The 23,820-nt window shown below is 46.1% G+C and overlaps 1 protein-coding gene across 8 annotated transcripts in view; it reads right to left on the bottom strand.

Moving 5' to 3' along the window:
- CPSF6 (cleavage and polyadenylation specific factor 6) overlaps positions 1–11,603 on the bottom strand; it is a 91,049-nt gene extending 79,446 nt beyond the window's left edge. For 5 of the 8 annotated variants that reach the window (XM_063927501.1, XM_063927503.1, XM_063927504.1 and 2 more), the window contains exon 1: positions 11,435–11,602. In XM_063927501.1, coding sequence (XP_063783571.1) covers positions 11,435–11,494 — 60 coding nt within the window. In that variant the 5' untranslated portion in view covers positions 11,495–11,602. Of the gene's footprint in view, positions 1–11,434 lie in introns of all 8 variants that reach the window. The other 3 variants (XM_063927499.1, XM_063927502.1, XM_063927500.1) reach the window with 1 other exon arrangement.
- Positions 11,604–23,820: the final 12,217 nt, after the last annotated feature.

The raw sequence follows: 23,820 nt of genomic DNA, 5'->3' as shown, positions 1-23,820 counted from the left end.
AGACGCCATAAGGTCTATCTCCGGTAGACCCCATCTGTTCACCAGTGTCTGAAACACTTCTGGGTGTAGTGCCCATTCGGTTTCCTGAATGGTGTGCCGACTGAAAAAATCCGCTTCCCAATTTAGTACACCCGGGACAAATACTGCTGACAATGCTGGGAGATGGAGTTCTGCCCACTTTAGAATGGGAGTTACTTCCTCCATCAGACTCTTGCTGTGAGTCCCTCCTTGATGATTTAGGTATGCTACTGCCGTCGCATTGTCTGAGCGGATCTGGACTGGTCTTCCTTGTAGATTGTCCTTTGCCTGAACTAGGGCCAAGTAAATGGCTCTTATTTTTAACAGATTTATCGGCAGGCGACTTTCCCTTGCGGTCCATTTTCCCTGGAACCATAGGCTTCCGAGTACCGCCCCCCAACCTTGCAGGCTGGCATCTGTCGTCAGGACTTGCCACTCTTTTATCCAAAAGGGTCTCCCCTTGTTTAAATGGTCTGTCTGTAGCCACCATGCTAGATACCTTTTTACATTTACTGGAATCTTTATCATCTGCTTCTTTATTGTTTGATGATTTCCGTTCCATTTTGTCAAAATGAGATGCTGCAATGGTCTGGAGTGGAATTGCGCATATTCCACCATGTCGAACGTTGATACCATCAGACCCAACAGTCGCATTGCTGCATGGACTGACATTGTCTGGGCTTGCAACGCTTCCTGAGCCATGACCTGCACCTTGACTATTTTCTTCTCTGGTAAGAGAACTCTCTGTAGGTCTGAATCCAATATGGCTCCCAAATGAACCATCCGCTGTGATGGATTCAGGGACGACTTCTCCCAATTTATGAGCCACCCGTGTCTCTGTAAACAAACTATCGTCTGTTGGAGATGGCTCAACAGTAAATCTTGCGACTGTGCTAAGATTAATAGGTCGTCTAGGTATGGGAATATCCTTATCCCTTGTTTGCGCAGACAAGCTGCCATAACCACCATGATCTTGGTAAGCACCCTGGGTGCTGTAGCTAGCCCGAAGGGCAGAGCTTGGAACTGGAAGTGTTCCTTGAGGATGGCAAACCTGAGGTAACACTGATGTGATAGTGCTATAGGCACATGTAGGTAAGCATCCCGCACATCCAGAGATACCATATAGTCTCCCGGTTCCATAGCCAACATTATGGAGCGTAACGTCTCCATGTGGAACTTCGGGATCCATATGTAATTGTTCAACATCTTCAGATTTAGAATTGGTCGATATGACCCATTTGGTTTCTGGATTAGAAACAGATTGGAGTAATACCCCTGTCCCTTTTGTGATGGAGGTACTGGGACAATCACACCTGACTGCAGTAATTTTTGGACTGCTTCTTGCAGGGCATTGGCCTTCGACTCTATACGAGACGGGCTGGTGCAAAAAAATCTTTGAGGAGGCTGCCTCCTGAATGGGAACCCATACCCCTGAGATACTACCTTCTGCACCCAGGTATCTGTTGTTGACTGTTGCCATGTGGGTGCAAATTGCAGGAGTCGGCCCCCAACCCTGGAATCCTCCAGGCGGAGGCCCGTCTCTTCAGGCTGAGGGCTTTTGTTCAGGTTTGGAAGCTGGCTTTTTGCTAGGCCACTGCTTCCTACCCCTGGATTTAAACTGGGGTTGTTTAGGCTCCTCTTTACCTTTCGCTTTGCTTTGCCAGCGAAATGAGCGAAATTTTAAACCCTTGGACTTAGGGTTGTAGGTAGCCGGAAATCTGACCTTCTTCGATTCAGCCTCTGACTCTAGGATATCCGATAAAGGTTTTCCAAATAATATATTACCCACGAAAGGCAATGCTTCCAATTCCTTCTTGGACTCCGCATCTGCCTTCCAGGTCCGTAGCCAGACTGCTCTGCGAGCGACTACTGCCAGGGCTGAAGCTTTAGAAGCAACAGTGCCTACATCAATGGCTGCTTCTTCTAAATACTGGGCAGATTGTCTTAAACTGCAAAGACGATCCTCTTGCTCCCTAGTAGGAGAGGGGATGTCATTCTCTAGTTCCTCTATCCATTCGCCCATTGCCTTTGCTACCCAGGCCGAAGCCATAGCAGGTCTTACCACTGCACCCACAAGAGAAAAAATATTTTTCAATAGGCTCTCTACCCTCCTGTCTGTGACATCATTCAAAGAGGTAGATGACAGTGGCAAAGCAGATTTGTGCACTAGTCGCAGAACATGTGCATCTACTTTTGGAGGAACTTCTCTCTTCGAACAATCTCCAGCAGGAAATGGATAATAAGAATCCCATCTCCTAGGAATCTTATACTTTTTACCGGGCGCTGCCCAAGACTCATCCATCATTTCCGTCAACTCCTCCGACGCTGGAAATTCAGCTTTCACTGACTTTGTTCGTTTGAATACAGGTGCTTTTGCTTTTAACGCTGTCTTGGCTGGTTCTTCCAGAGAAAGCACAGCCTTTACTGCATTAATGAGTTCAGCTACATCATCTGAACTAAAGCTCTGCGACTGATCATCATACGGAGTTGAATCTATTGTTTCCGCATCATCATCCGATGTATCCTCTTGTGTAGTCTGCCATACAGACGTATCTGTCTTAGTCTTACCTACCACTTGGTTGCTTGTAGAGGCTACTGGAACCAAACCATAGGAAGGGAGCTGCATGTATGGGTTCATAGTGTAACCTAACCCTTGAGGTGGTGCTACTGGAGCTAACCTGTCCGCTATTGAAGACATTGTCTTTGCGAACATATTCCATGGTGGCTCTACTGGAGGTTGAACTAACTCCTGTTTTTTACTTCGCTGAAAAGCGAAACAGTTTGCACACAAACCCTCATAAGTGACCAATTGAATCATATCAATTACCCCTGACTTACAAGATAAGCATGTTAGGGCTGTAGGAGTGCTTGACAAATTCTCCTCATCACTTTTGCCGCTCACAGACATTTTTTCTGATATTGACTACACAATTTTGTGACTGAGCCACACCCTATAATCAGTATATAGAGGTGAAATCAATCTGACCACAGTGCACCTGATTTGAGGGTCAGAACAGGACTGACATTACACAGAAAAGTCAGCACACATACTAGCAGTCAGTCACATGTTAAAGCATTAGACATTGTCATATGAGAATACAACCTCCATAATAACTTATACATAAGTAGGAAAATTGTACTTCTGTTTAACTGGTTCTTTTTCAACATAACATGCAGAAAACACAGTAATATACAGGTCTCATATGCAATAGGTACTAAAAATTAACAGTGCACACTAAGAAGTAGAAGGAATTTTTAGTACTGTATACCCTGCCTCCAGGGAGCGGGATACAGGGAGACTCACCACACTTCCATATCCAAGCAAAGACGCTCGAAAGACGCTGAGTGGATTCAGACGCTACTGGTGTACACTGCCGCTCTTGGTAACTGATAACGGACACGGACGCTCACACACGGACGCTGAGCGACTCCACGTGCATGCAGACACTAAAGGCCTGCGACTCGGTCTGGGCGGGTTTATATCCAGTGTACACAACCGCAGCGTCTAAGCTGCGACCGAGTACCCTCGTGGTAGCGTCTGAGCCGGAAGTGAGGTCATTCAGTTCATGAAACGAGAGACCCGCGGGAACTGGCCATGAACTCGGAGGAGGGACGGCCAGGAGAGCGTCTGAAACCCCCTGTTGACTTAAACTCCCAGGATCGCGGCCTCACCTAGTCCTGGCGCCTATGATCCCCGGAGCGTAGCGCTGTCACACTCGAGATGTTCGGCGCATCAACACGCTGTTTGTAGTCTCCACCAAATCAGCGTAGCTGTGTCCTGACCCCTCTAGTAAGAGGAAGTCCATATACTCACTGTCTCCCCATGCTCCGGCCACAGCCTGGTAACGTCTGCTGGACCTGCTAGAACATCCGACACAGACGCCCGTCGAGACAGCACTGTACCGCGAAGGTAAGCGTTGTTGCGACCCGGTGGGGAGTTGTTGGAGCGACTCTTTCTAATATACGTTTAAGACGCTGTTAAGAGAAGTCGCTCAAACCAAAACAGTAAGTCTATAAAAATAAAGTAATGAAAACTTGAGGCTGCTTTCACAGCAGCCCTGTGACCATGCGGCTTCCTGCCGCACCAAGCAAAAAACTGATCTGACTGAGTCAGTGGGCGGGACTATATAGTGGAGGCCCCAATGCATCCTGGGAGGCCAGAAAGCTCGTGACCGTGTTGGTGCCATTTTCGCTGTCGCTCGACAATATCCCAATGTTATCCTGTGGATAATCCTGTGGACCCAGCCAGAGAAAATTCTGTTAACTCTCATTAAAGTATAGAATAACATTATGCCCCCAAAGTATACCTGTTGTTAGGTGACCCCCACTGAATAAACAGGGTGAGTAGTAGTGTTCACTCTAGGTGTCTTTCACAGGGCGCTGCGCCCTGCCCCTTTTTTAGACACCTGAATGCCGCCCTGCCCATTTGTGTGCGCCCTCCCGCCCCGCACTTTGCTGCCCGCCGGACCCCGCCAAGCCACCGGACACATTACTGCAGTAATCCAGTGTGCTTAATCACAGTCACACTGTCTCCCTGCATGAGAGACAGAGACCTCCGCGGCCCGCCCCGTCTGTACCGCCCCATCTGTCCCGCCCACCTCGTCCGTCCCGCCCGCCCACCTCGTCCGTCCTTAGTTGTCAGCCGCCGCATCTCCCCTCCTCTGCGAGAGACAGGAGGGCTGGGTTTGCCTCTCCCGCCGAGGCAAACCCAGCCCTCCCTCCTCTCTGTGTGCATGGCCAGACACCCGCGGGCAGCCCCCATCTCCCACCAGCCAGTGCCACTGGCCAGCGTACCCATCTACCGGAGTGTGACCCTCAGCTGCCAGAGTGTGAGTAAGTAGATACACACAAAGTAATGAACATGTATTTTAATGCATTGCCATATCCTGCCCCCACCCCCTGCATGTGACCCCATTTACCCCCAGCCTTTGTGTGTGGCACACTTTACCCCCCTCACCCTGGTTTGTGCGCCCCCCCCCGTGTGTGTGACACCTTGTGCCCTCCTGCCCCCCCCAACCCCCTGTGTGTGGCCCCACTACCCCTTGTCTTATGTGTGTGCGGAACCATCTACCCCCCCTCCTCCTCCAATGTGTCTCAGTGCTTTCTACCTGGTGCAATGTTTCTCGGTGCTCTCTACCTGGTGCAATGTTTCTCGGTGCTCTCTACCTGGTGCAATGTTTCTCGGTGCTCTCTACCTGGTGCAATGTTTCTCGGTGCTCTCTACCTGGTGCAATGTTTCTCGGTGCTCTCTACCTGGTGCAATGTTTCTCAGTGCTCTCTACCTGGTGCAATGTTTCTCAGTGCTCTCTACCTGGTGCAATGTTTCTCGGTGCTCTCTACCTGGTGCAATGTTTCTCGGTGCTCTCTACCTGGTGCAATGTTTCTCAGTGCTCTCTACCTGGTGCAATGTTTCTCAGTGCTCTCTACCTGGTGCAATGTTTCTCGGTGCTCTCTACCTGGTGCAATGTTTCTCGGTGCTCTCTACCTGGTGCAATGTTTCTCAGTGCTCTCTACCTGGTGCAATGTTTCTCGGTGCTCTCTACCTGGTGCAATGTTTCTCAGTGCTCTCTACCTGGTGCAATGTTTCTCGGTGCTCTCTACCTGGTGCAGTGTGTCTCAGTGCTCTCTACCTGGTGCAGTGTGTCTCAGTGCTCTCTACCTGGTGCAGTGTGTCTCAGTGCTCTCTACCTGGTGCAGTGTGTCTCAGTGCTCTCTACCTGGCGCAGTGTGTATAACGTGCTCTGCCTGGCGCAAAGTGTAGAATGTGCTCTGCCTGGCGCAAATGTATAACGTGCTCTACCTGTCGCAGTGTGTATAGGAGGTTCTACCTGGTGCAGTGTGTATTAGCTGCACTATTGTGTGGTGTAATGTGAATTGCCACTATTATGTGGCCATGCCCCTAACCCCACGAAAAACAACGCCCCTAAATTTTCGCCTTTGGCGCGCACTGCCCATTCTTTATCATGTGGGAATGGGAGGACCAAGCATTATAGTATGTACCTAATTTTGCCCTTCTAATTGAAAAATGTGCCCTCCCGAACGAAAAATGTGCCCTCCCGAATGAAAAATGTGCCCTACCCGTGATCAGCACCCTGCCCTAAAAAATTCCTAGAGTGAACACTAAGTAGTATTGAAAAAGTGTCCAAGCTGTGGGTGCTGCACAGTGTCCCCCGTACTGCCTCTGGAGAAGATGGCGCCCGGAGCTTTGCAGACGCTGGACGGGAGTGCGCACGAGGCAGTGCAGGGCGGGAATCCGTCCCTTCTTTGAAGTAAGTAAGCGCCGGGCAGCTCAGCGTAGGCGCGCTATAGCCGGAAGCCAGCGGCTCCCGCGCGCCGCTACTTACAGCGGCTCCCAAGCGCCGCTACTTACAGCGGCTCTGTTCGGGCAGCATCTAGCGATCCCCCGGGGAGTGACTCACCACTCTCCCGAGCTACCCAGCCAACAAAACAGTAGCAGGAATAAATAAATCCTTGTTACTGCGCTCCACCGCTCACCTCCGGAGAGAGAGCGGAGGGAGGACACGCAAAGTAATAAATATAAAAAAACAGACATAAATATATATACATGAAAGATATAGGAAGGATAGACCAATACTGTCAGAGACAGATTGTGACTATCCTGTACCTCCTCACTGCCGACTTCTTAGAAACAGGAATCCAGCCCCAGTGACCGAAGTGTGGTGGCCTCCAGCAGCAGAATAGAGTGGGAATTCTAGCTAACCCCACTCTAGTAGTACCTGTCACCTGTATACAGGGACTAGGCACTCCAAGTAATAAAATAAGAAAATACCTAACTAAAATCTTCAGAGAAAAAAAATCTGTCTGTACTCCACAGGCACAAAACTAAAACAGAGGTGCTGGCTAGGCAGGAAGGAGATGGGAGGGGTTAGAGGGGGGAGGAGTCAGATTTTAATAGTTCTGTGCCAAACTCCACAACTAGAGATGGGCAACTCGGCTCTTTTCCGTGAGCGGCTCTGAATGGTTCAGCTCATGGAAAAGAGCCGGTTCTTTTGAACGGCTCACGGCTCACTAATTACATTATATTGGTATTTGGTATTAAAAAAAAAATCTGTTTGGTTTTCTTACAAGACCTTACATTTGTGCACCTGGGAAACCCAGACCAAATTGATGGGAAAGTGAACTTCTCTAAATGGTCACGGTGGCAACAGTTCAATTAGAGAAGTTCACTTTCCCATCAATATGGTCTGGGTTTCCCAGGTGCACAATATCCTGACCTGGACAGCATGACAGCATGAGACCTTGAGACGTTTCTAGCAAGTGTAACTAGTGATATGTATTATTATTACTTCACTTTCCACTATTACCTGGCTGCTACTGGCGATAGCGTAGCGAGCACTGCGTCAGCGGGGAAACTGCCTGCGTCAGTCACTCACAACACTGGCGGCGGAGGCGCGCATGCTGCCCTGGCCTGTTGAGAGAACATGATGACTCATGAGAAGAACGGACTCTCAGCGCTCCTCCTGGCTCCAGGCAGGAAGTGGAACAGAGCCGGCGCAGTGAGCTGCGGTTCTTCACTGAGTCAGTGTGTATAATGATACACTGACTCAGTGAAGAACCGCAGCTCACTGCGCCGGCTCTGTTCCATTGACTCAGTGAAGTACGGCGCAGCTCACTCACTGTGCCGGCTCAGTTCCACTTCCTGCCTTGAGCCGGGAGCGAGTCACTCACTCCGTTCTTCTCATGAGTCATCATGAATCAATGTCATGCAAATTAGCTACAGACAGATGGAGGGGAGCTGCTCAGCTGACACACAGCCTGGTGAACTGGTGAGTGAACCGCCGCTCACTTGAAACGGCTCACGGCTCACCCAGCTCACTCCGTAGAGCCGGCTCAAAAGAGCGGCTCAAGAGTGAGCTACACATCTCTATCCACAACCACACACCTCTAACTCACAAGTAAGGGCGCAGCGTCCCCCAGATGGATGAAAGAGAAATCGCCACCAGTTAAACTTACAAAATAATACAAAATAAATAAGAACCCAAAAGAACTCTATCCTGATATTCTAAAAGAATGTGTATGTGATTCAGAAAGCAAAGCCCGAATTGTTAAAGAAAATCTAATGTATATGGTAGATTGGGTAGTATGTTTGATATCATTTGAATCAGTTTATTTACCCCATATTATATTTCTTGCAATACTGTAACAAATTCAAAGTTATCTACGCCAGTGACAATATTTTGAGTTACAGAAAGACCGCTGAAAACGGGTTATTTGATAACTCCACTTGATTGTGGAATAGAGAACATTTTTCAAATTATCGTCTAGTATATACCCGGCATAAGTCAGGACATGTATTCAGATGGGCACCAGGGACAATGGCATAACTGATCCACAAAGGTTAACTCAAAATAATATATAGAAATGATAGGATTTCTAGCTCAGTTAGATCATTAAGCCAGGGTACACGCAGAACCATGTCGTCTGACTCGCCATCGCACCAGCAGAGCTGCTGATTCAGGTAAGTATATGCACTTACCAATCGGCCACTCAATGTGTCGTCCTGACGTCACAACTAAGCACGCATTTGAAATTGGACTGCCCATACACACAGCCAGATGTGCCGATCTATCTTCAGATTTATTGACCATCGGGCAGCATGTCTGCGAATGACGTTAGTTCATAGACATACCAGGTGCACACACCCGTCGACCAGCTCACAATATATCGTTCGTTCTTTTAAATGGCTGATAAGTATAATCTAGTTCATTCCCAGCATTAGTATGAATAACTTCATAGCCAACCAAAAAATGGCATTCTAGTGGTGGAAGCAGGTTTATATGGCAGGTAATGTTTGTGCTTTGAAGTCTGATCACATTACAATGTGCATAGGCAGAATTTTGAAGCACGCTCATCAATTGTTCTTATAAACCACCTTCCATCACTATATGGGGCACTATAAAGCAACAAGCGCAACAGTTTCTCAAAGAGAAACCTCAATACAAAATTACATTATTGCCTTACTCTACTCTAAACTGGGAAAATATGAGGGGAAATCTGGTCACACGGAATTTGTCATAGTTTGTAAACACTTAATTCACATGAAGAAGCTTGCTGACCCCTTGATCAAATATTAATTGTAACCTGCTGTCCTTTTGAAGAATAGAGGGCCACACATGCATCCCTCGTATTGTCTAATGTACTTAAGCATGGGTCCCAGTACTTATAAACAGACAAAAACCAATGGGTCCATTTACTAAGTCTTGAACAGAGATAAAGTACCAGCCAGTCAGCTCCTAACTGCCATGTTACAAAATGGATTTGAAAAATAATAGTTAGGTCTATCTCCATAAAATACTTAGTAAATAGAGCCCCAAATCTCACACACACAAAAAAAAACCACAGTCTACATATTACATATAACAAGAGTGATAGCTTGTAGGCAGAGCCGGCCTTAGCTATAGGCAGGCTAGGCATTTGCCTAGGGCATCCAAGCATGTCTAGGGGCATCCAAGCATGTCCCTGCAGTATCTCATGCTGGGAGGGACAGTCTGCAAACTAACTGTTACTTTCCAAATGTATTCAATCAGTACTTGTATACACTGCTGTTTAAATTTGTTAAAAAAAAATGCACACTGTGCCTTAAACTTCCTCTGACATGCTTGAATGCCCCTGACTTGTGAAACCTCAGACAGACAGCAGAAGCCCAGTAAATGCAATTCCTGGACCTGTGACATTTTTACTGACTATATAAGGTTATTACTGGATGGCTTCTATAACACATGTGTATTTTGGAAGACTGCTTCACAGAAACCTGACATCACCTATACTGCTTGTGCACATAGGGGAGGGGGGCCCTGTTATCCTGTGTCCCTTATCCCTGTGCAATTCCCAGGTGTCTGCAGGGACATAACATGGGCAATGTTCTCCCCACACTTTATTTCCTAGTCAGTCCATGCCGTAAAATTCCCCTGCCACCCAGCACTGTAACGTGGTCAGTAAGTTGCGTTGTGCTTTTCTATATGAAACATCAGTGCAGCATGACTTTCGGACACATCAGACTGGAGGGCAGAGTATATCACTCCCACAGTATAAAGTAAAAGGCATGCAGTAACAGACACCAGCAAACACACTGACTGAATAGTGAAGAGAATGGACAGTTTCTACATGTTTGATACTGGTCTTTTTGTATAACCAGCAAGTGTGGAAGTATATGTGTATTATGGGCATTACTAATGTGGGGCATATGTGTAAGGTGCATTGCTGTGTGGCATTATGTGTATTATGGGCATTACTAATGTGGGGCATATGTGTAAGGTTCCTTTACTGTGTGGAATTATATGTATTATGGTCATTACTGTGTGGCATTGTGCAGAGTTGAACTGGCCCACAGGGTAACCCCCTGGTGGGCCCCACTACCTGAGCGTTGCAGGTACAGATGCAGAACTAGCGGTGGAGCTAGGGGGCACCAGACAAAATTTTGCCTAGGGCATCAAATTAGCTAGGGCCGGCTCTGCTTATAGGGTCATGATGAGTGTCATCCCTGTATGACAGGCTAATGAAAGTACTAAAGGATCAACTATATTTTGAATTAAAGCTACATCTTTTTTTGCTAGAACATACTAAAAGTTAACTCATGCCTGGTAATGTTGAAGTCTTAGCAGTCACATACAAGGCTTTGCTAAGGCACAGGAAGCTGTCTCTGTGCTATCATTTAAGTACTCACCGTTAACAATTAAGAGATATATAATGAAGTTGGTGTTAACCTATAAGCTTCTGTAATAATTTTCAAAATGCTTGTAAAATGATAAAAGCAGATTGGATAGTATGGGCAACTTCTACACTTTATCTTTCCAATATTTGATACATCTCCCCCTTAAGTTTCTAATGTAAACAGCAGCAATCAGTTATTTGGGCACATCTTTCAAGATATTCAAGCATTCATTTTTATATACACGTCTGTGACTATGCGAGCGGATAGAGCATATAAGCACAGATACAGCACCCGATGTGTAATATGCCATCTTGGAACGCAGACAATGCCTGTAACAACACTGCACACTGGAGATCTCCCTCATAACACACAACACACACGCCACTACCCCGGAGAGGAGCAGCAGTCTCTGAGCGCAGCACTACGTGCCATATTCACTCCCAAGCCCGGGCAGCCGCTCAGGAGAAAGCCTTTGTTGTTCCCAGGTCTGGTACACAGCAGGGGGAGGCGGGGCTGCGGCCTACCCTACACGAGGACTGGGACAATGGAAGCGGAGCTCGGCATGCCTCATTCCAGCCTCCGGGTGATCAGGGGTCCAGCCCGGCAGCACACGGTGCGACCCTTACACACCCACTGAACAACTCAGCGAGGGCACATGGAGGCCTTTCTCCTACTGCTGCTCGTACCCCCACCCACCAGGCCCTGCGAGCGGAGCACAGGATAGAGTTTCGGCGGCCCCTATACCTGGTTAAATTCCTCTCCTACGTCCGCATAAATGTCTATGTGATCCACTCCGTCCGCCATCTTCCGCTGCGCCTGCCAGCCACGGAGATCCGCGATCTGGGCGACTGAGCGAAGGAGCCAAGCGGGAAAGCCTTGCGTCACTTCCGTCCGCAGCTACGGGGAAGGGGGGGCGACAGGGTGGTGGAAGAGTTCGTTTGAATTCTGAAATCTTTATTGCAAAAGGGATAATGCAGCAACAGAGTTGTAGTGTGTGTATTGATGGGACTCAGAGAAATCAGTAAAATAAGAAACTTCTTGGCTAAAGTTAAGAACATGGGATACACTAACCTTACACCATATATATATATATATTTATATATATATATATATATATATATATAACGCGTTTACATATGCTAGGTTAGTGTACCCCCATGTTCTGATCTTTTAGCAATTTTCTTTATTATTCCGTATTGCGGCTACTAATTAAAGAAATTGATTCCTGGGTACAGTTATTACTATAATTAATGTTTACTGCAGCTGTTGCTTTACAACTTTAAAGATGTGCGCTTCATAATTTATTACCAGGGTTTGCTTCTTTAAAGTAAATGAGCTTATTGCACCACTACATTAATTTATTGTTAAATTGACCATGACCTGACATATTACTGGTTACATGAAGAGAAATATTTATTTGTTGTATTGAAAAAGTTACTAAGATATTGTTTAGTAGATATATTTTTTTTGTCATACCATGTACACATTTTCTATTAACTGAATTTGAAGTGCTCTTTACAGGAGACTGAGCTGTTCCTTCAACTTATAGCCTCATACTGTATGTAATTTTATCATACCCTCTACCAGCTGATTTTTGCGTTCTTTAGAAAAAAAGTGAGCGTGGTCCCATCACCTTGACTGGGTCATACCTATCAGGTGGCTTTCCTGGCCTTTAGGGAGAGTAGGCCTGTCTCCTAGACGCAACCCACTTCCCGAATGAATCGTATAATGGGTGACAGGACCACAATAACATGATTGCAGCACCACACCTCCCATTTGTCTGCCACCTCCCGGAGGGGGCAACCGGATTATTACATGTATGGAATGGGTGCCTAATGCTATTGAAGAATCAGGCCACCCCCAACTACTGTGTTATATTGCAGAGTCTCTTCTAATTATTCTGATTAGCAGTGTTTATTATTTAAAGCACTTGCATTGTCTTTTTATCTGTGTAGAACTACAAGTCTCAGCATGGTGGCACTTCTAATTATGTTTAGAATTAGGGTGTGCAGTCAAAGCACACCACCACCACCATATACCCCCAATTATTTTACCCAGTCCTAAAACTATCCGTCCAGTGCCAGGGACACAGGAAACTATTCTATGGGGTACATTTTTAGATCAATCTAAATCGATGTGGTGTTTCAAGTGCTAAGACGCACATTTACTAACAGACAAATGTGTGATTTAGTACCTGAAACGCAACATCAATCTATATCAATTAATACAAAAAAAAAACCTGATTAATATTGACCTTTAGTAAATTCTGGTGTTTCAAGGGCTAAAACACACATTTACTAACAGATGATTTTTTTAATAGTGATTTTAAAATATTAGCAAATGTGCGATTTAGAATCTGAACACACAACATCGATCTATATCAATTAAAAAAAAAGTAAAAAAAATCCCATTAATATTGACCTTAGGTAAATTTACTCCTAACAAAAGGTGGGTGGACTGCGCACAGAGGTACACTATGTTACGGGGAGTGCTGCTGATGTTTAACTTGTTAAAATAAATGGTACCAAGAATATATATATTTTACACTGCGCTCAACCCCGATTTCTGGTTATGCATGTATATATAATTGTATTCCAAATAATGCAATAATAAATAAGTTTCAAAATTGTGTTTATTTTAAATGCAATGGTTGCTGATTGTCCAAAATTAGCATAATATGTGTACTATGCTGTAAATGGCTTTCTTAAGCCCTATATTGGTTGTACAGGGGCACAATTGCTCCTTGGGATACTTGAATTGAGTCCAGAACACGAGAAAAAGGGGAAAAAATGAATGGAGTAGAATGTGAAAAAAAAAGAGTCTGTTTGTTTAAAATGCAGACCTCGGCGTCCCGCTAGTCTGTAAGTGAAGTAGTGCACTAGTTGGAATCTAAGCCGTGTTTAATGTTCAAACAGTTAAGGAGGTTAAAATCAAAGAAAGGGGACTCCGGACTGGTCTTACCTCCCCTAGCTCCTGCCACCGGCACTGTGACTGTGTTCGGTCACACGCCGGAGGCCGGTCAGCCTGGGTTCGGTGCCTGTCTTGGGGGCTGGAGTGCACGCACTGCGACCACTCTCAGAGCGGTTCGTTGTTGCACTCCCTCCACCTACAGAGACTCACCTCGATTCTCCTCCTCCGCTGCTGACTGCATCAGTGACATACTTTCTCCTTGATGTCTATGTGCCGTCCGTGGCCCGCAATCACTTCCTGGTCTTCAGTCACGTGACCGGGTGTCGTCTCGGGTGCTGCCGCTTCTTCTTGATCGTGCCGCTGTTGCGGGTCGTGTTATTGGAGTGCTCCAACGCGTTTTGGCCCTTGGGGGCCTTCCTCTGGGAGAGAAGTGTTCCTAAGACCAGTCCGGAGTCCCCTTTCTTTAATTTCAACCTCCTTAACTGTTTGAACATTAAACACGGCTTAGATCCCAACTAGTGCACTACTTCACTTATAGACTAGCGGGACGCCGAGGTCTGCATTTTAAACAAACTGACTCTTTTTTTTTCACATTCTACTCCATTCATTTTTTTCCCCTTTTTCTCGTGTTCTGGACTCAATTCAAGTATCCCAAGGAGCAATTGTGCCCCTGTACAACCAATATAGGGCTTAAGAAAGCCATTTACAGCATAGTACACATATTATGCTAATTTTGGACAATCAGCAACCAATGCATTTAAAATAAACACAATTTTGAAACTTATTTATTTTTGCATTATTTGGAATACAATTATATATACATGCATAACCAGAAATCGGGGTTGAGCGCAAGTGTAAAATTTACTCCTAAATCTGGACAGTTTGTAGTTACACTCTAGATCACAGCTCTCAAATCATGATGTGTTTTCTTGCCTATAGAAAAAAGATGCTTCTCTTCACATGGGTGGTCATTCCGAGTTGTTCGCTCGTTGCCGTTTTTCGCAACAGAGCGATTAGGTGGATAATGCGCATGCGCATGGTACGCAGCGTTTCAGCGTATTCTCCTTCATCAAGACAAGACAACCATCTGCCGATCCATCTGACCCAGGACACCCGGAAAGTCCTGAGTCCTTGAGTGCAGCCTCCTCCAGGAGAGGGAATGAGAATCTGTGGGGTTAATACGAAGACAGCATTGATTAAGTGAGGACATTCACGGCATACTGAGGTTGTCGGCACACTGCAGTATAAAAGACTAAGCGGTGAAGGAGAGGAGAAGTCCTGTTGATGATAAAGATACCTTTATGGGCACGAATCAAGGGGGATTTATTGTAAGTGTTATTTCTATTTGCAACACCGAGCGCACCAAAAAACCCTTGGGAGATTGAAAACCATACATATAAATATACCGATTACTGTTGAACAAAAGTTATTTATTGTATTTTATGTACAAATCCAGCGCTGAACTTACCACTGTGTAAATATATGTGATCTCATTCTGGTGTGGTGTACACCTGTGGTTAAGCACAGCTGCAGGATTTGAGGAGCGCTAGTTTGAGAAACATTTCCTTGAGGCATGTTTCTGCCACTGCGGGGGAGGGATAAGGCCAGGATCTCTGTCAGAGAGCAGAGATTTCCTGGCCTCTTGGTAGATCTTGCGGCAGCTGGCTTGCGCGTCCCCATGGGTTACGCAACCAGCCGATGGTGTCAGGGATGATCCGACACGAGTCCTAGAACGTAGTTCGGATCAGTAATGCATGCAGGAAACATGACGCCTCCTGTTGCATTACCATTAACACTGCTGCTTCTATGTAAACAGTAGCAATAGCTACTCCAACCACATCTGAATTGGGCCCATTACTCTTTCCTACATTGTAGAGAGGATACATGTGATATCCCGGCAGACGGGATGCTGGCTGTCACTATGCAGACAGCAGCATCCCGTCTGCCGGAATCCCGGCAGCGAGTCCCCTCGCGGAGTCGCTGCACTCGCAACAGGTTCTGTTCCTGCGTGGTTGGTGGCGTGGACCCATCAACCGAGTGGGAATAGTGGGTGAATGTCAGGATTCCACTTTTTTTTTATTTTATTTTTATATATTTATTCAAATTTTACAGAGATAAAAAACATACAGAAACCATACACGTATAGCGTGTATACAGCCTTTAAAAGAACTGAAAAGAATAAAGTGTCCAGCAATAAAGAGATTCTCAGCACTTTGAAGAAATAAGAGAAAGTACAAAATTTACAATTTACAACAAACTCCCAATAGTGTCGAAATTAGGAATCGTACACAGTATGAAACACTTTGGTAATACACTTGCAATCCAAAGAAAAGAAAAGAAACTTCCAGAATAATCTTTAGACAAGACAAAGGAAGGAGAGAAGGGAAGGGGAAGGGCTTAGTTAAGAAGAATATTGTCTGGCTAGTCTACCTTACAATAAGACTTCAAATAAGTTATGCAATACCACAATAATTAAGATTAATTGCGGCAACATCAATGTTCGATATACATTAGGAATATTCCTATATTGACAATATGTGTGTCTTTATATGAGTATCAAGCACCACTTCTATAAATAAGGACCATTTTTGTGAAAACTTATGCATACCTGATTGCATATCCAACCTCGCATATTTTTGGTCAAAATATAATATTTGTAGAAGTTTTTGTTTCACTTCAGCCAATTGTGGAGCTGATTTTTTTAGTCCAATGTATCAAAATAAATTTCCTAGCGACTGTAAGAATCGTAATAAGGAGTGGAAATGCATTTTTCTTGACAGTCCTTAGCGACCATACATGAAAGTTTAAATCCATACAAGCTAATGGATCAGGCATTACCTGGATATGAAAAATGGAGTTAATAAAATAAACTACTTTACACCAAAATCTTTTTAGTTTGAAACAATCCCACATACAATGTGAAAACTTAGCGGTTACTTTTCCACATTTGATACAGCTTCCATCCTCTTCAGTAATCATATGTCGTCTTTGATGAGGAGTAATGTAAGCCCTATGAAGAGTGCATATATAAACTTCCTGTAGATAGCTAGATTGCAAGGCTTTTAATGAAGAAGATTGATGACAAATGATATCCTCTAATTGCGTTAAAGTCGAAATAACACCCTTCCCTTTATTTAATAAGAATTCCCATTGCGGGTGATTTTTATAAAATGTCTTAATGAGTATTGAATACAAGAACTGCATTTTATATTTTTTAGTCTGTAGGTATTTTAACAATTTATCTATAGAGGTAATTTGGGACAAAGTAATAGGTAACGAAATATCATTCAGACTAGGTGCTTTTATGGTGGTCAGGTAATGTCTCATTTGAAAATACATAAATCTATGTGTATATGGCAATTGATACTGCTGAGCCAGATCTTGAAAATCAAATATATTCCCTCCTGGATCAAAAACCTTAAGTGAGGAATCTAATCCTTTACTTTTCCAAAGATTAAATAGGGAATTTGTCAATGATGGTATAAAGGAGGGATTACCCCAAAGCGGTATATAATGAGACAAGTGAGGGTTTCTGTTGCAACTCTTATTGATATGGATCCAGGAGGAGTATGTATCTTTGAATAAAATATGTGTCTTTATCTGTACTGGTATGTTAGATGGGTTAGTCTGAAGCAAAGCCCCAAGGGCAAATGGGTGAAAAACAGCTTGGTCTAATTCAGAATCAGTATACACTGCCTTATTTAATATCCAATCACTAATATACCTGAAAAATATTGAAGATGAGTAAGTCACCAAATCCGGACATTCCAATACTCCCACCGATTTAGGAGTTTTCAATTTAGTTCTAGCAATCCTTGGTCTTTTATTTTGCCAAATACATTTTGAGAGTAGAGAATCTAATTTAGCTACATCCGACTTCTGCAGAGCAATAGGCAGCATCTGCATGAAATATAGGATTTTTGGGAAAATAATTGATTGAATAATTGCAAGTCTCCCTAATAATGAAACAGGAAGATCTCTCCAAGCTTCTAATTTAGTAGCTATTTTTGTTATAACCTGTGAAAAATTCAATGCATAAAGTTTAAATAAATTAGAACAGATCTGTGTCACTGACCTGGATTGGGAGTGTTGTGAACTCGGGTGCTCCTCCGATGGTCGGGAAGAGGCACCACAGCTGGGTCGGAGCAGAGACGGCCGGATATAGGTTTTCCTCATACAGGATTCTGACAATTGTGTTTGATGAAGAAATGCTGAAGAACTTTATTTAGGGAAGGGAGCAATACAGCAACACATGGAAGAAAGAGGACTGGTGGGCAATGTCAAAGGCTACTGAAGAATTTGTGAGCGATGTTTAAAGATACATGAATAAAGAACTTGTGAGCGATGGTGAAAGAAACGAAAGAATTCGTGAGCGATGTTTAAAGTCACTGATAATTGAAGAACTTGTGAGCGATGTTTAAAGACACTGATGAATGAAGAATTTGTGAGCGATGATAAAGACACTGATGAATGAAGAACTTGTGAGCGGTGATAAAGACACTGATGAATGAAGAACTTGTGAGCGGTGATAAAGACACTGATGAATGAAGAACTTGTGAGCGATGATAAAGACACTGGTGAATTAAGAACTTGTGAGCGATGATATAAGGCACTGAAGATTTTGTGAGCAGTGTTCAAAGACGCTGATGATTGAAGAACTCGTGAGCGATGTTTAAAAACACTGAAGACTAGGTAAGCGAGCAGCATGATATGCTGGGAAAGCTGACTGGATGCTGGAAACTCTAGAAGGTAGCACAGCGGTCACAGGAGCACTGGAGATCACCTCTGGAAAAGCGACGATACTCAGGCGCCAGAGCTCTGCCCGGCGTCTGGTTTTGAATCTCCCGCCCTAACAGGATTGGTGGAGCGGTTCTGTGATGCCACCCACTCCCGCCCACGTGACGCCGGGTGCAATGGCGGCGCCCACACTCCGGGGAAGCGCCGGGAGCAGCGTCAGCCAGACGCCGGGACCGACAACCGCCGGAGGCGGGGGCCGCCAGACGGACCAGCAGACGCACAGGGGTAAGCGCGGCGGCCGCTGCCTCTGGTGTGTGACAGTACCCCCTCCTCCAGGAGTGGCCCCCAGACACTTCCTGGGCTTTGTTGGATGTCTGGAATGGAAGATCCGCACTAGTCGGGGAGCCGTGACTTCAGCAGCTTTGACCCAGCTCTTCTCCTCAGGACCATAACCTTTCCATTCTACCAGATACTGTAGATTATTGTGAAGATAACGAGAGTCAAGAATAGCTTTAATTTCAAATTCCGTTCCAGCTTCAGTCTCTACGGAGGTTTGCCTAGGAGATTCTGAATGGAACTGATTCAAAACAAGAGGACGAAGGAGAGAGACATGGAAAGAATTTGGTACTTGAAAGTGGGAAGGCAATCCCAATTCGCAGACAACCGGGTTCAGGACTTGCAACACGGGGTAAGGACCAATGAACCTTGGAGCAAACTTCATAGCAGGCACTCTTAAATGGAGATTGCGGGTAGAGAGCCACACCCTGTCACCCACTTTGTATTGGGGAGCTGCCCGTCGCTTCCTATCCGCAAAGAATTTGTAGCGGCCGGAGATTTTCTTGAGGTTAGCATGAACCCTACTCCAGATTTGACTGAAGTGCCGGAGAGTAGAGGCTGCAGCAGGAACATCTTCCGGAGGACAGATGGGTAATTCTGGAACTTGAGGATGGAATCCATAATTAATAAAGAATGGAGACTCACCAGTGGAGGATTGGTACAGATGATTATGGGCAAACTCGGCCCAGGGTAACAGTTCCACCCAATTGTCTTGCGAAGGAGAGAGATAAACACGGAGAAAAGTCTCTAAATCTTGATTGACGCGTTCAGTTTGCCCATTGGTTTGAGGATGGTAAGCAGATGAGAACTTGAGCTTTATTTGTAAGGCAGAGCAGAGGGCCCTCCAGAATCTTGCCGTGAACTGCACCCCCCGATCAGAGACTATCTCCTGAGGTAACCCGTGCAGGCGGAAGTGTTCACGAATGAATAAAGAAGCCAACTTGGGAGCTGACGGTAACCCGGTCAATGGAATAAAATGTGCCATTTTAGAAAAGCGGTCAATAATCACCCAGATGGTATTATGACCCTTGGAGAAGGGTAATTCGGTAACAAAGTCCATCAAAATATGGGTCCAAGGTCTCTTAGGAATGGACAGTGGATGAAGCAACCCCGCAGGAGGCAGACGAAGAGTTTTGTGCTGAGCACATTTAGGACATGAGTTGACATAATCCTGTATATCCTTCTTCATAGTATCCCACCAGTATGACCTTCGTAGAATTTCCCACATTTTTTTGAACTCCAGGATGACCGGAAAACTTGGAGATATGAGCCCACTGCAACAATTTCGGTCGAAATTTAGCTGGTACAGACATTCTCCCAGGAGGAGGACCCAGAGTGGTAGGAGCTGCCGAAATAGAGACTGGACTGAGAATCAAAGCCTTTTCAACTGAATTTTCTTTATCCGAGGCCGTTAAGGAATGAGATAGAGCATCAGCCTTAGTGTTAAAAGTCCCGGCCCGGTACTTAATGATGAACGAGAAACGAGTGAAGAAGAGCGCCCATCTAGCTTGACGGGGATTCAAGCACTGGACCGTCTTGAGATACAGCAAGTTCTTGTGATCGGTGTAAATCGTAATTAGATGTTTAGCACCTTCCAATAAGTACCTCCATTCTTAATAATAATAATAATAATAATAATAATAATTGTATTTCTCTGACGTCCTAGTGGATGCTGTGAACTCCGTAAGGACCATGGGGAATAGCGGGCTCCGAAGGAGGCTGGGCACTCTAGAAAGATTTATGACTACCTGGTGTGCACTGGCTCCTCCCACTATGACCCTCCTCCAAGCCTCAGTTAGATCTTGTGCCCGGCCGAGGTTGGATGCACACTAGGGGCTCTCCTGAGCCCTTAGAAAGAAAGTATAGATTTAGGTTTTTTATTTTCAGTGAGACCTGCTGGCAACAGGCTCACTGCAGCGAGGGACTAAGGGGAGAAGAAGCGAACTCGCCTGCTTGCAGCCGGATTGGGCTTCTTAGGCTACTGGACACCATTAGCTCCAGAGGGATCGACCGCAGGCCCAGTCCTTGGTGTTCGGTCCCGGAGCCGCGCCGCCGTCCCCCTTACAGAGCCAGAAGCAAGAAGAGGTCCGGAAAATCGGCGGCAGAAGACATCAGTCTTCACCAAGGTAGCGCACAGCACTGCAGCTGTGCGCCATTGCTCCTCATACACACTTCACACTCCGGTCACTGAGGGTGCAGGGCGCTGGGGGGGGGCGCCCTGAGAAGCAATAATAACACCTTGGATGGCAAAAAAATACCACAATATATAGCCCCAGAGGCTATATATGTGGAAAATACCCCTGCCAGAATCCAGAAAAAAAACCGGGAGAATAGTCAGCGGAAAAGGGGCGGAGCTACCTCCCACAGCACACTGGCGCCATTTCTCCTTCACAGATCCGCTGGAAGGAAGCTCCCTGGCTCTCCCCTGCAGTCTACACTACAGAACAGGGTAAAAAGAGAGGGGGGGCACTAAATTTAGGCGCAGTATAAATTATATAAAAGCAGCTATAGGGGACATAACTCAGTTAGTCCCTGCATTATATAGCGCTCTGGTGTGTGCTGGCATACTCTCACTCTGTCCCCCCAAAGGGCTTTTGTGGGTCCTGTCCTCATTGGAGCATTCCTTGTGTGTGTGCGGTGTGTCGGTACGGCTGTGTCGACATGTTTGATGAGGAGACTTATGTGGAGGCGGAGCAGATGCCGATAAATGAGATGTCGCCCCCTGTGGGCCGACACCAGAGTGAATGGATAGGTGGAAGGTATTACCCGACAGTGTCAACTCCTTACATAAAAGGCTGGATGACGTAACAGCTATGGGACAGCCGGCTTCTCAGCCCGCGCCTGCCCAGGCGTCTCAAAGGCCATCAACGCTCCCTCAGATGGCAGACACAGATGTCGACACGGAGTCTGACTCCAGTGTCGACGAGGTTGAGACATATACACAATCCACTAGGAACACCCATTACATGATCCCGGCAATATAAAATGTGTTACACATTTCTGACATTAACCCAAGTACCACTAAAAACAAAGGGTTTTATGTGTGGGGAGAAAAAGCAGGCAGTGTTTTGTTCCCCCATCAAATGAGTGAATGAAGTGTAAAAAAGCGTGGGTTTCCCCGATAAGAAACTGGTAATTTCTAACAAGTTACTGATGGCGTACCCTTTCCCGCCAGAGGATAAGTTACGCTGGGAGATATCCCCTAGGGTGGATAAGGCGCTCACACGTTTGTCAAGGTGGCACTGCCGTCTTAGGATACGGCCACTTTGAAGGTACCTGCTGATAAATAGCAGGAGGCTATCCTGAAGTCTGTATTTACACACTCAGGTACTAGACTGAGACCTGCAGACTGCTGCAGCGTGGTCTGTATCCCTTTCAAACAGGGATACTATTTTGCAAACATAAGCCGTCATCTTATATATGAGGGATGCACAGAGGGATATTTTGCCGGCTGGCATCCTGAATTATTGCAATGTCCATTCTGTCAGGAGGGTATTGGAGACCCGACACTGGACAGGTGATGCTGACTTTAAAAGGCACATAGAGCCTTATAAGGGTGAGGAATTGGTTGGGGATGGTCTCTGGGACCTCGTATCCACAGCAACAGCTGGGATGAAAATATTTTACCTCAGGTTCCCTCACAGCCTAAGAAAAGCACTGTATTATCAGGTACAGTCCTTTCGGCTTCAGAAAAGCAGGCGGGTCAAACGAGGGAAGAGGGAAAAAGCTGCACCAGCAGCCAGTTCCCAGAATCAAAATTCTTCCCCTGTTTCCTCTGAGTCCACCGCATGACGCGGGGGCTCCACAGGCGTAGCCAGGTAGGGTGGGGGGCCGCCTCAAAAATTTCAGCGATCAGTGGGCTCGCTCACAGGTGGATCCCTGGATCCTTCAAGTAGTATCTCAGGGGTACAAGCTGGAAGTCGAGGCGTCTCCCCCCCGCCGTTTACTCAAATCTGCCTTGCCGACAACTCCCTCAGGCAGGGAGGCTGTGCTAGAGGCAATTCACAAGCTGTATTCCCAGCAGGTGATAGTCAAGGTGCCCCTACTTCAACAAGGACGGGGTTACTATTCCACACTGTTTGTGGTACCGAAACCAGCCGGTTCGGTGAGACCCATTTTAAAATGGAAATCCTTGAACACTTACATAACAAAGTTCAAGATGGAATCGCTCAGGGCGGTTATTGCAAGCCTGGACGAGGGGGATTACATGGTATCCCTGGACATTAAGGATGCTTACCTGCATGTCCCTATTTACCTTCCTCACCAGGAGTACCTCAGATTGTGGTACAGGTTTGCCATTACCAATTCCAGACGCTACCGTTTGGACTGTCCACGGCACCGAGGGTGTTTACCAAGGTAATGGCAGAAATTATACTGGTCGGAGTAGCACTATCTCAGGAGGTGCTACAACAGCATGGCTGGATTCTGAACATTCCAAAGTCACAGCTGGTTCCTTCCACTCGCTTACTGTTCCTGGGGATGATTTTGGACACAGAACAGAAAAAAGTGTTTCTCCCGCAGGAGAAAGCCGATGAGCTGTCATCTCTAGTCAGAGACCTCCTAAAACCAAAAAGGGTATCGGTGTATCGTTGCACACGAGTCCTGGGAAAAATGGTGGCTTCATACGAAGCAATTCCATTCGGCAGGTTCCATGCGAGGACCTTCCAGTGGGACCTCTTGGATAAGTGGTCGGGATCGCATCTTCAAATGCATCAAATGATAACCCTGTCTCCAAGGACCAGGGTGTCTCTACTGTGGTGGCTGCAGGGTGCTCATCTTCTAGAGGGCCGCAGATTCGGCATACAGGACTGGGTCCTGGTGACCACGGAGGCCAGCCTTCGAGGCTGGGGAGCAGTCACACAGGGAAGAAACTTCCAGGGCCTATGGTCAAGTCAGGAGACTTCCCTACATATAAATTCTGGAACTGAGGGACATTTACAATGCCCTAAGTCAGGCAAGGCCCCTGCTTCAAAACCAGCCGGTACTGATACAGTCAGACAACATCACGGCAGTCGCCCAGGTGAACCGACAGGGCGGCACAAGAAGCAGGATGGCAATGGCAGAAGCCACAAGGATTCTCCGATGGGCGGAAAATCACGTACTAGCACTGGCAGCAGTGTTCATTCCGGGAGTGGACAACTGGGAAG

The sequence above is a fragment of the Pseudophryne corroboree genome, chromosome 6 (assembly GCF_028390025.1).
Source record: "Pseudophryne corroboree isolate aPseCor3 chromosome 6, aPseCor3.hap2, whole genome shotgun sequence".
NCBI classification, from domain to species: Eukaryota; Metazoa; Chordata; class Amphibia; order Anura; family Myobatrachidae; genus Pseudophryne; species Pseudophryne corroboree.
Note: the sequence above shows the minus strand (reverse complement) of the source record. Positions and strands in the feature narration are given on the sequence as shown.